The sequence below is a fragment of the Homalodisca vitripennis genome, chromosome 1 (assembly GCF_021130785.1).
Source record: "Homalodisca vitripennis isolate AUS2020 chromosome 1, UT_GWSS_2.1, whole genome shotgun sequence".
In the NCBI taxonomy this organism is placed as follows: domain Eukaryota; kingdom Metazoa; phylum Arthropoda; class Insecta; order Hemiptera; family Cicadellidae; genus Homalodisca; species Homalodisca vitripennis.
Genome location: NC_060207.1, coordinates 107024296 through 107037500, shown reverse-complemented (window position 1 = coordinate 107037500; position 13205 = coordinate 107024296). Strand labels below are relative to the sequence as shown.

At 32.1% G+C, this 13205-nt stretch overlaps 1 protein-coding gene across 1 annotated transcript in view; it reads right to left on the bottom strand.

Moving 5' to 3' along the window:
- The window catches only part of LOC124368780 (NADH dehydrogenase [ubiquinone] 1 beta subcomplex subunit 9), a 12644-nt gene extending 46 nt beyond the window's left edge, over window positions 1–12598 (bottom strand). Inside the window, exons 1-3 of the mRNA XM_046826144.1 lie at window positions 12432–12598; window positions 2052–2194; window positions 1–263 (exon numbers count right to left, since the gene is read on the bottom strand). The exon at window positions 1–263 is cut by the window's left edge and continues 46 nt beyond it. Of these exons, the coding sequence (XP_046682100.1) occupies window positions 70–263; window positions 2052–2194; window positions 12432–12532 (438 nt within the window). The 5' untranslated portion in view covers window positions 12533–12598 and the 3' untranslated portion in view covers window positions 1–69. The remainder of the gene's footprint in view (window positions 264–2051; window positions 2195–12431) is intronic.
- Between the last annotated feature and the right edge of the window lie 607 nt (window positions 12599–13205).

The following is a 13205-nucleotide window of genomic DNA, read 5'->3' as shown; positions in this document are numbered from 1 at the left end:
CTGACAGAGCCAATTTTAAATTAACCGTTAGGGTACAAGCCTGCACTATGACTAACAAGTATCACTATGTCAATGATGGTGGTCCTCTTTCGTAGGCTTGCCGTAAGTCTTCTCCCACCACTCCACATACTCTTTCTTCCTCTGTTCTCGACGGGCAAAATATTCAGGATACTGAGCTTTCTCTAGCGGATGCCAATAGTCCAACACCCAGTCTGGTGGTTTGACCTCTCTGTCATATGCTACACCACCCACAGATTTGGGCCCTATAAAACACAATATTTATTAGTAGAACCATTCATGGTTAAAGAATACCTTCATGGTGTGACGTGTTGTGGACAAAACAAATGATCTTGCAAAAAATTCCAGGGTAATAAGAACAACTTTAAAAATAATAAAAAACAAAAATAAGTTCAACAAAGAAGATAGTGTGAAATTGTCTAAAAACTGGCAAATGGTGATAAAGAAGCCATATTGATCATAACGTCAGTGGTTGGTTAAGCTTCAACCAATCTCGAGAAAGCTCCGCCCTTTCAACTTGTCTATTCTGACTACTTCTAATTATTAGTAGTTTTGGAATAATATCCGTAGACGAAAGATGGCTCTCCAAAGCTAGGCCATAATTAAGCAATGAACTGGAAGATTTTGATGATATTTAATATAGTATTTTTGAAATTGCTTTTCATAGTCTATTATTACATTTTGGCCATCCTTAATAGGTCTATAGACACGAGTAATTAATACAGGACACTACTACAGGTTTGCAAACTTAATTTCCATCAGTATTTTCTAATGTTTATAACAAATGCCTCCAGAAACCAGATATTTGGTGTTTTAATAACTGGTTTGGTCACATCAACATTAAAGAATCATAACGAACATAAACAATTTCAGTGAAAATGAATGCTGGTGAGTGTCGGTTTTAACTTGCTTGACTAATGTTTCTGCTGAAAATATGTCATAAATAGCGTTAAATGCAAAATACTTTAAATCCCACAGATATTTTCTTTGTATCCATTTCCATTCATGGCATTTGTCTTAAAATTTTTTTCTCTTGTCTGTAATGTGCTAATAGTCTGTACATTTTCTTCTCTGAATTAATGAATGTACCAGTTTTTATAGCCACTATTTTTAAATTGTTAGGTCTATTTTTCATTTTATAACTTTCTCCTAATTGATTCCATAGCAAACGATGATGTCCATATAACTTAATAATTAAAAGAAGAGTTTTCCATTGCCCAACAACTGTTCTTATTCACAGTTACTATTACAAAATGGTGAACAAACACAAAATTTCACTAAAAACAAAATCTCACCAAACATAGATTGTAATGACTGTGATATAAAGCTTCTTTACCAATCTCAACAAAAGTTCGCTCATAGGGTGAACATTTTGGTCGGACACAAATGGTGGCACACTACCCCCATGAATATTGAAGGATCCACACTTATTGAACACCAAACTTTCATCAGCAAACAATAAAATGTTCACTGAGAATGTTCGTCCAGTGGGGACACACTGTCTTATGTCAATTATAACAAAAGATATATTTGGATAATTTTGTTTCCAATGAACAGGACTCTTTCTGTTCATACTTTGCAACAATAATAAAAGTAGTTTATTTACATATTCACACTTTTAAATGTTTTTCTTGAGTAATACATTACAAATAAGCACATACTTTTTAGCAGTATATTGTTTCTGAGGATCTTGTGATGAGAATATCTAATGTTTTCACTTCTACATATCAAAGTTCTCATGGAAAAGACCTCAATATCAAATATTAATGTTTGCAGAATGATTAGCCTAATCTATATATATATATATATATATATATATATATATATATATATATATATATATATAGTTTTTGTGAGGAGCCTCTATACATGTACATAAGCGTATTTGTAATCCTAGCCATATTCGCAAATAAAAGAAAATACTATAACCTTTATTCACTTTAAGTTACATGATCTTTTAAAATAAACTGTTAATTTTACTGTAAAAATCAACTAATCTGTATTTTTGTAAACTATGAAAATAAAGAACTTACACTTCCTAGGTTGCCAATGAGTATTCTGAAAGAGGTCCTTTTCAGTTGCTTCTAACATTGAATTGGCCTTCACTGGGTCCTTGCAGTTAACAATTTCATCGAATTTTGCTCTGCACAACACTGCTTGTATGCGAAAATCAGCACTGTAAAAAATTACAATAACAGATTTAATGTATTTAAAAAAAATTTGTGTACATATTCTCAGGGAACTCTTTAGAGATTAATATAACTCTCATTGCAATACAACTGGAATTGCAAAAGATACGATTCATGCCAGGTTTTTGTCTCATCGAGAACTAATCAAGTGAATAGAGTAATCAAGTGAATAGAGGCGTGGCTAATGGTTGGATAAGTTTAACATTAAAAACAAAAACCCCCAAATGCAACAGTACAATTCAAGGCGGGTTGTATATTTTTAAGAGCTTATTTTGTAATGTAAGTCCTCCAACATCTTTTCCTAGCCATTACATGCTTTGCCTACATTCACTCTCATTAGGTACTGTATCAAGAGTTTACATTAATTGTGGCAAACGCCAATAGGACTTCGTAATGTTATGGTGAGTGCAGAGGACACAACTGAGCCTTTGTGCTAGTAGTTATTTCCGGGCATGTTTTGTTATGAGTATACATTATTTACATTATTTTTGGAAAAGTGCTTCCCGTTTTAATAAGCTCTTTCAGTGACATAGTTGTTTCTGTGAAAATAAAACAATAAATATAAAAATAAATAATATACTTTTCCCCGAACACTTATAATTTTAAGAAGAAATTTACTTTAACTTACACAACATCATCATGTTTACTGTCCATGTATTTAACAATATTGTGTTAATACATATATATATATATATATATATATATATATATATATATATATATATATAGGGTGTTAATAAAGTATCGCAGGGATTTAATCATTCCCGAACGATTACAGGTAAAGCAATAAAACTTGGTACATCATTTCTGCATCTACTTTTTGAAGTAACTACAATTTTTTGTTATTTCAGGGAGATGATCCGCAAGGAAATTTTAAATGAGAGCATAGGTCGAGTAGTACATCAAACCTACATTGTATGTTTCAAACTTTAAACCAGTTACATTTTGAGTTGAATGGATCAGAGAAGTAAATTTCACTAATGGAGAGAAAGATATAACTTTACATCATGGACAAATAATAATTTGAATATTTAGATCTTTATTAATTTATCTGGTGAAAACCATTGTTTTGAAGCACAGTTTTTGAAGCTTTAATCCAACTGTGAGAAACTCAGAAGCTGCATTTAATGCTTGAAAAAAATACCTTTCAGTATACCAACTACACATTTTTCCATTTTTATTTTGTAAATAAGGCAAAAGTTTAATCTAGTAATTCCTATTGAGGTCACTAACTTGACTTGAGCAGTTTCCTGTTGAGAATTGCTGGTCCCCCACCACTCACCCCAACTCACTCATAGTTGCTTACTATTTATTATCAGCTGATTGACTTCTCGTCAAACCAACTAATGACAGCTGTGTTAAAGCTGGATTTTTTAGTGAATAATTAAATCGAAATGAATTCACAAAAGTAATTGATATTAAACATTAAGACAGTTATAAGATTTAAATATTATTAACTCAGAGAATAACATGAAAGCAGATACAAATATAATTATTGGTATAAAGTAAAGCTATGATTACATAAAGTTGTCTGCATGACATGTTTTTTCTTTAAACGTTGAATAAAAATATTCCAAACCTATTGTCCCAGAAGTAGCAAATTTGAGTGTAGTTTATGAATGAAATATTATAATAGAAAAATTTGGAATAGAGTCCCTTGAAACACTGGTAAAAACTATCATTAGAGTTCTTGATTGGTTAAACAGTGTGGTCCTGGAGAAAGATGAGCTAATCATAGAAAACCTTTCTCTTAAAGAGAAATTTTAAATTAAATTATTACAAGAATAGGGAAAAAATAGATCTCTAAGGGAAGAAATTATGGGGTGTTGTTTTGTCATGTTAACAATTTGAAATCCAACAGCCATTAAAACAGAACCATAGGTAGTTAAACTTGAGGTTTTATGTTATATAACATGTAAACCTTGCAGTGGTATAACTTATACAATTTTGATTAATAGATTGCTTTAAATTGACTATAGACACGTGCCACATCGTCCAACGTGACCTGAGGTTGGGAAAGTACCGATCAGAAATGCCCCTGGCCATTCGTGCGGGCTTCGGCGCTATCCCACACTTCTGGTGTAAAAGAAAAACATCCCTTGAGATAGTAGTACCTAAATTCAAGCTCAAATCAAATCAATTATGTGTATTTAATAAATGTAACAAATAATGCAGCTTGAAGCTTACTTACTTCCTACTATTGTGGAGGATAAATGCTTGTGACACAAATAATGCATATTCATCACAATTATTATACTTATGGCCAGTACTCAAATGATTTCACTATCTTTAAATTAATTTAAATCATAAATACCTACACAACAAAACAACTGGTAATAATAAAATTGTAAATAACTATAATTAGAATGTTTTTGTATTAGGTTTTTCTAATTGATAATTTGGTCTAATGATTTTATTGTTGTGGTTGCCACTTTTTATGCTGCAGCCGAAAGTAAGCTTACTGCATAATATTATGTTCAATATCAGGTAAATTTATTAATTCTTGGTACCAGTTTGCTAAGTAACTATACATAATACTTGCTTCGGCAGTACATATACTAAAATCTTTGTAATATATTTACCTTATCTACCTTATTAGACCACTACCTGGCAACCTGTTTTTATTGAAAAGGGTGATGAACAACCCCTTTCTGCACTTACGCAGGTTTCACACACACCAAAACACGATGATCAAAATATTGAGCACAGCTTTTAGTGCTCTTCTGTCCCACTTTTGGTGTCTGTGGCAGGTTTTACTACTTTAACTCGGCTTAAATACGGGTGTCTTTGGGTTCAATTTTCTTCTTATTTTATTGTTTATTTTTTACCACTACAAATGTGCAAATTTGACACTGAACGGTTTATAATAGAAGTACAGTGTAGGCTTTTGTTGTAGAATCATGAAACAAGTTTATATTCTACAGTTGTTCGTTGAATTGTCTTTCGGATATAAGGTAATAATTAAAAATTATTTCATAAACCTTTTAGATACTCTGAGCGCAATAGGTAAAATAGCGGTGAAACCTGAAACTCCAAGATGTGATGAATTCAAAACCGTCTTGCTATTTTTCTGTGTCGTATTGTAGGGGTTCTCAACCTTTATATTTTTTGCCTTACTTAGTACACTAACATTTGGTTATGCCTCCGCTCTACCATCATCACCTTATGTGGTCAACAAAAGTAGTAAAATTTTAATTTGTAGGTTAGAGTATAGGTTAATCTTGCATGTTTAAAAAATAAATATTTGATATATTTTTTACTATACGTTTAATAATGACCTCAAATACCTTTTTGAAATAGAGTCTTTTGCTGAAACTTATGGTTGCTAAAACACAGAACTAAAAAAATATTTTAAATGAAATCTAGAAAAGGTATATAACACATTTAGTGATGGCGGATCGCTGGCGAGCCAAAGGACCCTGGCGCGCCGTACGGCGGGATCGCCGGCGCAACGTGTTTCCTAGGAATGCAAGACTGCTCAGTTTTTTCAGTATCCAGTGACCCTTATAGGCGAAAATTTCGCAGTCAATGTGTTATGATACTATTATATCAGTCACTTTGTAACTTAGTGAGAAGATTGGCATTGTTTTTTTTCTTCTTTTTTTCAATTTTAATATCTGGTTCTAACTGTGAAAAAACCACTTTGCAGATAACTTAAGACGTCCAGTCCTACTTAAAATTTCACTTAACATAAGCTATTTTTAAAAATCCAGACTCCAAAATCGATGAAATTTAATAAAAAACTGCAACTTCCAAACCAATTTACGGGTAAACAGGAAGAAAACTCAAACAACACTCACCAATAAGTTTTTAAATTCCGCCAATGCTCCAGACTCCAAAATCGATGAAATTTAATAAAAAACTGCAACTTCCAAACCAATTTACGGGTAAACAGGAAGAAAACTCAAACAACACTCACCAATAAGTTTTTAAATTCCGCCAATGCTTGAGAATCTAACTTTATGTTGATTACCTGTTCCTGAATTTCATCAGTAAGCACATCCACACTGATTTTAAATGGATCTCTTGTCAACTTCAATTGCCAACTCTTTGTCTTAAGACCCGAAAAGTACTGCCCAATGTAATTTAAAGTTATTTCAAGTGCCCTGGTACAAGGTCTTTAAATTCGTTGATTAACTGTGGCGGTATCAACAACTTTCTCGTTTTCCATTTGAAAACTTCCAGTAAAGTAGGGTTTCAAATATATAGACCGCATGGCATCATTAATCAGAACATCATTGCAAGTAAAGCACTGATATAAATATAACAACAGTTTTTGTAACTGAAAATGAATCCATATTAAATATAATCATCACTATACAGTCTTTTCTTATACACAGATTGGGCAATTTTTAGGCCTACTACAATAGAAATAGAAATAGAAATAATTTATTTCCCATTACCATACAACATTCAAATCATATAATACATTGTATATAATTTAACATTTCATCCAGCATCAAGAAAACAACAACAGACGCATACCCCTAGAAACTAATCTAAATAACAATACAAGGATAAATAGATAAATAATCTTAATAGTATAAATAAATAACAATACTTATAACAAAGCAAGATACAATTCTTTTAGGTACTTCAGAACATATTTAGATGCTTAGATACAACAGTCATATTCAGCCATAAATTTAAAAAAAAAAACTTTTAATGGTTAGGAAATTTAGGACCTCATAGGTAATACCTGCTTTGAGGTTCCCTCAAAAATTAGTTAATTTCTTTTATCAGTACTTTACTTTTATAACAAATTTTTTAAGTTAGTAAAAAACAAAATATAGATTATTCCATAAATTTCCATGTTATTCGTTATTTACTCAATAAAATTTGATTTGATCCCCTTAATGTATAAAAATAAGATATGCATAGCAATTCAATATAGTACAGCATAATATAGGAACAATATATGTCTCAATGTATCCTAGAATATATTAGACCCTCAATATCATCCTGCAAGAATAGCCATTTCTTAAGTTCTGTTTTAAATCTCCTACTAGCCTTAATTCTTTTCAAAGGTTCAGGTAATATGTTAAAAATCTTTGGTGCTACATAAAAGTACGTTCTCTGGAAAAAGGTTAAAAACGGTCTTGGAGTTTGCAACAGATTTGGCCTTCTTAGTCTAGATCGATAAGTTCCATCATTACTGGGTAAATTTCCACTCTGCATATAAAACATAATTAACACCTTAAATACAAACAAATATCTAACTGGTAATATTTTCATGCTCAAAAAGAGAGGAAAGGATGGTTCATATCTATTTTTCCCTAAAATAATTCTTATTAGCTGCTTCTGCTGAGTGACAATCGGATAAATATTTGAATAGTACGAGCTTCCCCAACAAACAATGCCATACTCCAGCCTACTATTAACTAGGGAAAAGTATACAGTTCTCAATACGTCAACTGGGCATATATCTCTAATATGATACATAAGTCTAATAACTGTGTTAAACTTTGATTTCAGCTTATTTATATGTTTCTTCCAATTTAACTCCCTATCCAATACTACACCAAGATACTTAATCTCATCACCTTTACGCACTGTCACACATTTATCATCACACACACCTTCCTTACACAGACATTCTAAACATACATACTTTATAGAGTTGTGAGACACATTAAGATCCCTCAGCGAAAAATTAATATAGACAGTTTTCTCTGGACTCAGGATTAGTTTATTTTGTGTGAACCACCATCTTAATGATTTTAAATCCTGACCAATGAGCAATTCCACCTCATCCCAATTATCACCAGCATAGCATAATGCTGTGTCATCAGCAAATGATGTGATCATTCCATTTAGTCGGGCCTAATTTAATATAAAAACAATATAAAACTTTTTATGTTTACTGGTCCAACAGAGTACAGTACACTACTAACAAACCATGTAAGCATCAAGAATCACACAATAAACAAACTGACACGTAAGCATTAAAAGAATCACTTGCAAACTGTGTTTGCCAACACTCCTTTATTTGAGTATACTGACGCGTCCCTTAAAAATTTTCTGCACCTCCCATGAAAATTCCCTACGCCTCCTGAGGGCCACACAGGTTGAGAACCACTGTTGTATAGCAAGGGACATTGAAGTATTATATATATATATATATATATATATATATATATATATATATATATATATATATATATATATATATATATATTTATATATACCCTCTAAAATCATGTTATTTGTCATTTGCACCCCCTAAAACCATATATATTTTTTGTTCAGGAGGATGAGCAGAATACGTTGATAAAGTCAAATTTGTGATTTGCCACCTTGGCCTTTAATCTTATAATTTCCTAAGAGGCCACCACCACAATACAATCATAATATATCCTTAAAAACTAAATGTTAAACTGTTTCATTAGTTACATTTTATAGATACACAGCATAGATAGTTTTTATATAACGTAATTCGTGTCAACATTTTTGTTTCTATAGTTTAGATAATCATAAATATGATTCTATTGTGGTTGTGGCCTCTTATTATACTGTACCCAGCATATCAGCCGATCTGCTTGCAGATCATATCTGTGAGTATTTGTGCAGTTTAGAAGAGAAGCACGGTTTTCTAGAGAAGATGCTTTAACAACTTCTCGAAAACCGTTAATCATTGCTACACCGGAGAAAACATATAAATAATTAATACTACTACACAATGTGCATTGTAATAGTTATTTGATTTAAAATATGATTTTTTTTATAGCTATAGATATGCTGATATGAGGATTTGATAAATGAATATTAACCCTCCAACTGTTAATCGACAAAATTTTGTCGGTCATTGCCGCTTCTGTAGTGTTAACCGACAAAATTTTGTTGGTCAAACATTCCCTTGTATAATTATTTTTTACAATATACTCCGGCAACATATCGATTTAATTCATCCACCATTGGTTTCGGGAAGAAAAATGCTAGGGGGCAGATAAGTTTTATTCCTCTTTGTATTATGGTTATGACGTAGCAAGCTTGTTATTTTGAACGTAAAAGAATATGCGACGCCGTTTGTTGTGACCGCCATGTTGCTGCGGCCGTTCGGTATCACTTTCGTGCCGAGCTGTGGATATTTTTAAGTTTTAATAGTTTTATGCGTGTTTTAGTGTCGTATTTAATGTGGTGTTGTTGGATGTCGTAGTAGTGTAAACATATATATTTGAGAATAAATCAATTTATATTTACTGAAATATGCTTGAGAAATTATCGGCTCTGTGTAGGCTATGGCAAAATGACTTGGGTAAAATTCATTTCACATAGTTTGTTATTATTTTCACTTACTAAACGTTATTTTATAGCACTCTTAGCTCTGAAGTAACTATTTAGTTTTGGTAAATAGATAGTTTTCACAATAAAGTATATATTTCCTGTAATTTCTTTGGTTATATATAATAACTGTTTGGGTTTTTCTATAATTTTTCCATATATTTAGTTATATTTATAGTTTTCTTACTACATAATATTTCCTATTACTTATAAACCATAAATTTATAAATTTTGATATAGTACAAGTTTTAGAAACCATTTTATATTTTGCTGAATGAAAATTTTTCGCAAACTTTTTGAATAATGGCAAAATGTTACTTTTTTTACTTTTCAAAAAATAATTTATGGAAATCATTTCATTAGTACTGTACATTCTATTTTATGGTAATTATCATATTAACGGCCGGGGCGGAAAAATACGAGTTTTGCGTTAAAAACTTATTGGAATCGTCATATAGAACAAAAAAGTATAAGGTTTGATGGGGTGGAAATGAGAAATAACGAAGTTCTAGAAAATGAAAAATGAAATAACTTTTCAGTAATATCTCCATGTTCTACATCCACGTCTAGCGTCACGTGACCTTTTGTGGCCAATGATTGAACCTCGTGATGACGTCACCGGTTGCGCCGCCATCTTTGCAAGCAAACGTAAATGAAAAATAATACAGAAATGAGCAGAATTTTTATAAAAATAAATGTTTTTCTTAATTTCGAGAAAAAAATTAATTACGAGTGCCTCCGGCCATCAGCGCGGGGCAGCACCAAAGGTGCTGCCCCGCGCTGATGTCAATAAAAGAAAAACATCCCTCGAGATAGTACCTATCAGTAAAATATAAAATACTAGAGGGGCTGATCAAAAATATAAATTGAAATGTAATGCAAAGGCAATTATGTAAAGTTAAAAAACTAAATAAATCATGAAAAACTCAAATATATAGATGGATCAGAGAACACATACCATTAGTGTGTTGGCGGATACAGCTGAGCAGCAGCAACAAAAAAGTCGTCTATCACAACGAAACGACAAAGTCTCCCGGTTTAAAAACACCACTCGACTGCACAACGAACACATACACTCATTTTAAAAAATTCCATGTTCAATTAAAAAAGAGATAATTTCGTTTTGGTTAAAACGTAAACTCTTTACGTGCCCTACGAAACACTCCGACACACACAATTCACTAGGGTTGGTTGAACTAGTGGATGGTTGATTCATCATTGTAAACGCACTCACTCAATCCGACCTACTGAACACGATATCTTGTGTAGAACTGACCCATGCCCCGGAGAACTCAGATAACAGGTACGTTATCAGGCTGCTATCAGTCCCGGCCGCAGATAATATTCAAGTAAACAGATTATCCAGACACAGCACACAAACTGAACATTAAAACATTAGGAACTTAACCACTTATCAATATACCCCCTCAAATCATGTTATTTGTCATTTACACCCCATAGTACTATATATATTTTTGGTACTTTGGGATTATACCGACCACACCCAGACATGAATCGTTATTTCACATTTCGTTTCTACTGATTACTAGATTAGCGTAGAACAATATTTCGTCAATATAAAACAGGAATTGTCTTATCGCAAACACCTCCCCATCCTCAGACAGAGGTCAAAGTCGAGCGTCTAGTAGATAACGTGATTGCAGAGTCTCGCCGCCCGTTCAGCTGGTGCATCGCTTTGTTGTACTTCCGTGTTTTACCTCTACATTTCTCCAAACACAAAAATTCAACAAAAACAAACATTTACCAAACTAAACTTTTTATTAAAAAAACACTCAAAACTTGTTTTTATTCTTGATCACATTCCGCCACCCAAAATGCGAGTGCCTCCGGCCATCAGCGCGGGCTTCGGCAGCACCTTCGGTGCTGCCCCGCGCTGATGTCGACGAAAGAAAAACATCCCTCGAGATAGTACCTATCAGTAAAATATCAAATTCTAGAGGGGCTAATCAGAAATATAAATTGAATTGTAATGGAAAGGCAATGATGTACCGTGCAAATCACGTGATGCCGCGCGGCCTGCCGTAATCAGGATTCTCGAGAATGATAAGATAACAGCGACAACAATACCGATCACAATACCTGGAAATGCTTGTAAGTTTGTAATTTTGTAATTGAAGAGTTGTTTTTTCGTTCTATCATGTTTGTTTCTATAAATTTCTATTTTTGTGTTCTTCATACTGGTGTGGTCGGTATAATCCCAAAGTACCATATTTTTTGTTCAGGAGGGTGAGCAGAATACGTTGGTAACGTCAAATTCGTGATTTGCCGCCCCGGCGTTTAATCTTACTGGTACGGAAATTTTTGTTGTAAATTTTATATTTGATTAAAGTGTTTATTAAAAAAATTTGTATGGTTAATTTTACAATATAGTGCAATTCTACGTTTAATCCTGAACACAAAAATATATACTTTTATTTATATTGCTTTTATTTTATATTTTTAATAATTTTTTTTAAAAAAACCTTGCGTGAAGCTCCAAAACAGCCTGACACTACAGGATGAAATGACTGCCAGTTCTAGGGTTAAGTATCAATGATTGTATTAATCGATATAAAAAACTGGGTCCGCTTACTGTACTCTACCCGAAACCTGATACTTGTGTTAAGTGTCTGAAAAGAACAGATTTCACTGTCACAACCAGTTGATTTTCCAGCATTTCATGGCTTTTGTGAAGTGCTCTTAGCTTACTAGATGTAAACCTGCACTGAAGGCTCATAACATTAATAAAAAACTCCTTAAGGTTTAATGCTACCTAAGCAGTACAATAATATTCTTATATGACGTCATTTTATTATAACTATATAAATTTTACAAAATTAATAATCTAATGTCAGTTATTAATCACCTTGAAATAACCTACAAAACATTATTTATAATAACAGTACTGATAGATAAAACGAGAGAAATAATTTAGTGACTTACCGATCGTGAACCCAATCCTCTAAATTTCTCAGAGATCTTTTGTAACATCGCTTTACTTTGTCTGTAAACGTTAAATATCTAAACGGAATTCTAATTGCCATTTCTATGAATTTACAGACAGACGGCCATTTACATTGAAGTTGAATTCGCCAGAAATCATCAAACACAGCTGTTGTAATCTTCCTTTCATTTCCATAGAGTACATAGGCAAAAGGTATAATCACAGTAATTTCTATGTTTTAGAAAATATTTAATATTTGACAGTAGTTCAGCAGTAATTTTTAATTTAATCCTTAAATTATACAACAAAAATGTAATTTCTAACTCGTAATATAATTCAATATTAAAAATATTAATACAATGAATATCCAAAAGGTGATTATTAAGATTACCAGTACAATATTTCATAAATAATTATGAAACACGTGCCTTTTTTTTATTTGAGAGGAAACATACTTTTAATTGTTTAGTCATCGTTTAGATACAGGAGGAATAGTCATTCAAATACGATTGAAATGAACGTCCAAATACTTTTATTTCAATTCTCGATGTCTTAATAATTGGCTATTTTTTGCTACATTAAAACGTTTTCCTCATACTAGTTAACAAATAGTGTTCTATATAGATATCAATATTCTCCGCATTTACTGTCCTAACTTCAATTTTTTTTACTATAGTGTTGAAATATATTCAAAAGTGAATATATTAAACAAATTTGAGAAGGTTACAGTTATCGATAATACGATATAAAGTAAAAATTATAATTATAAAATT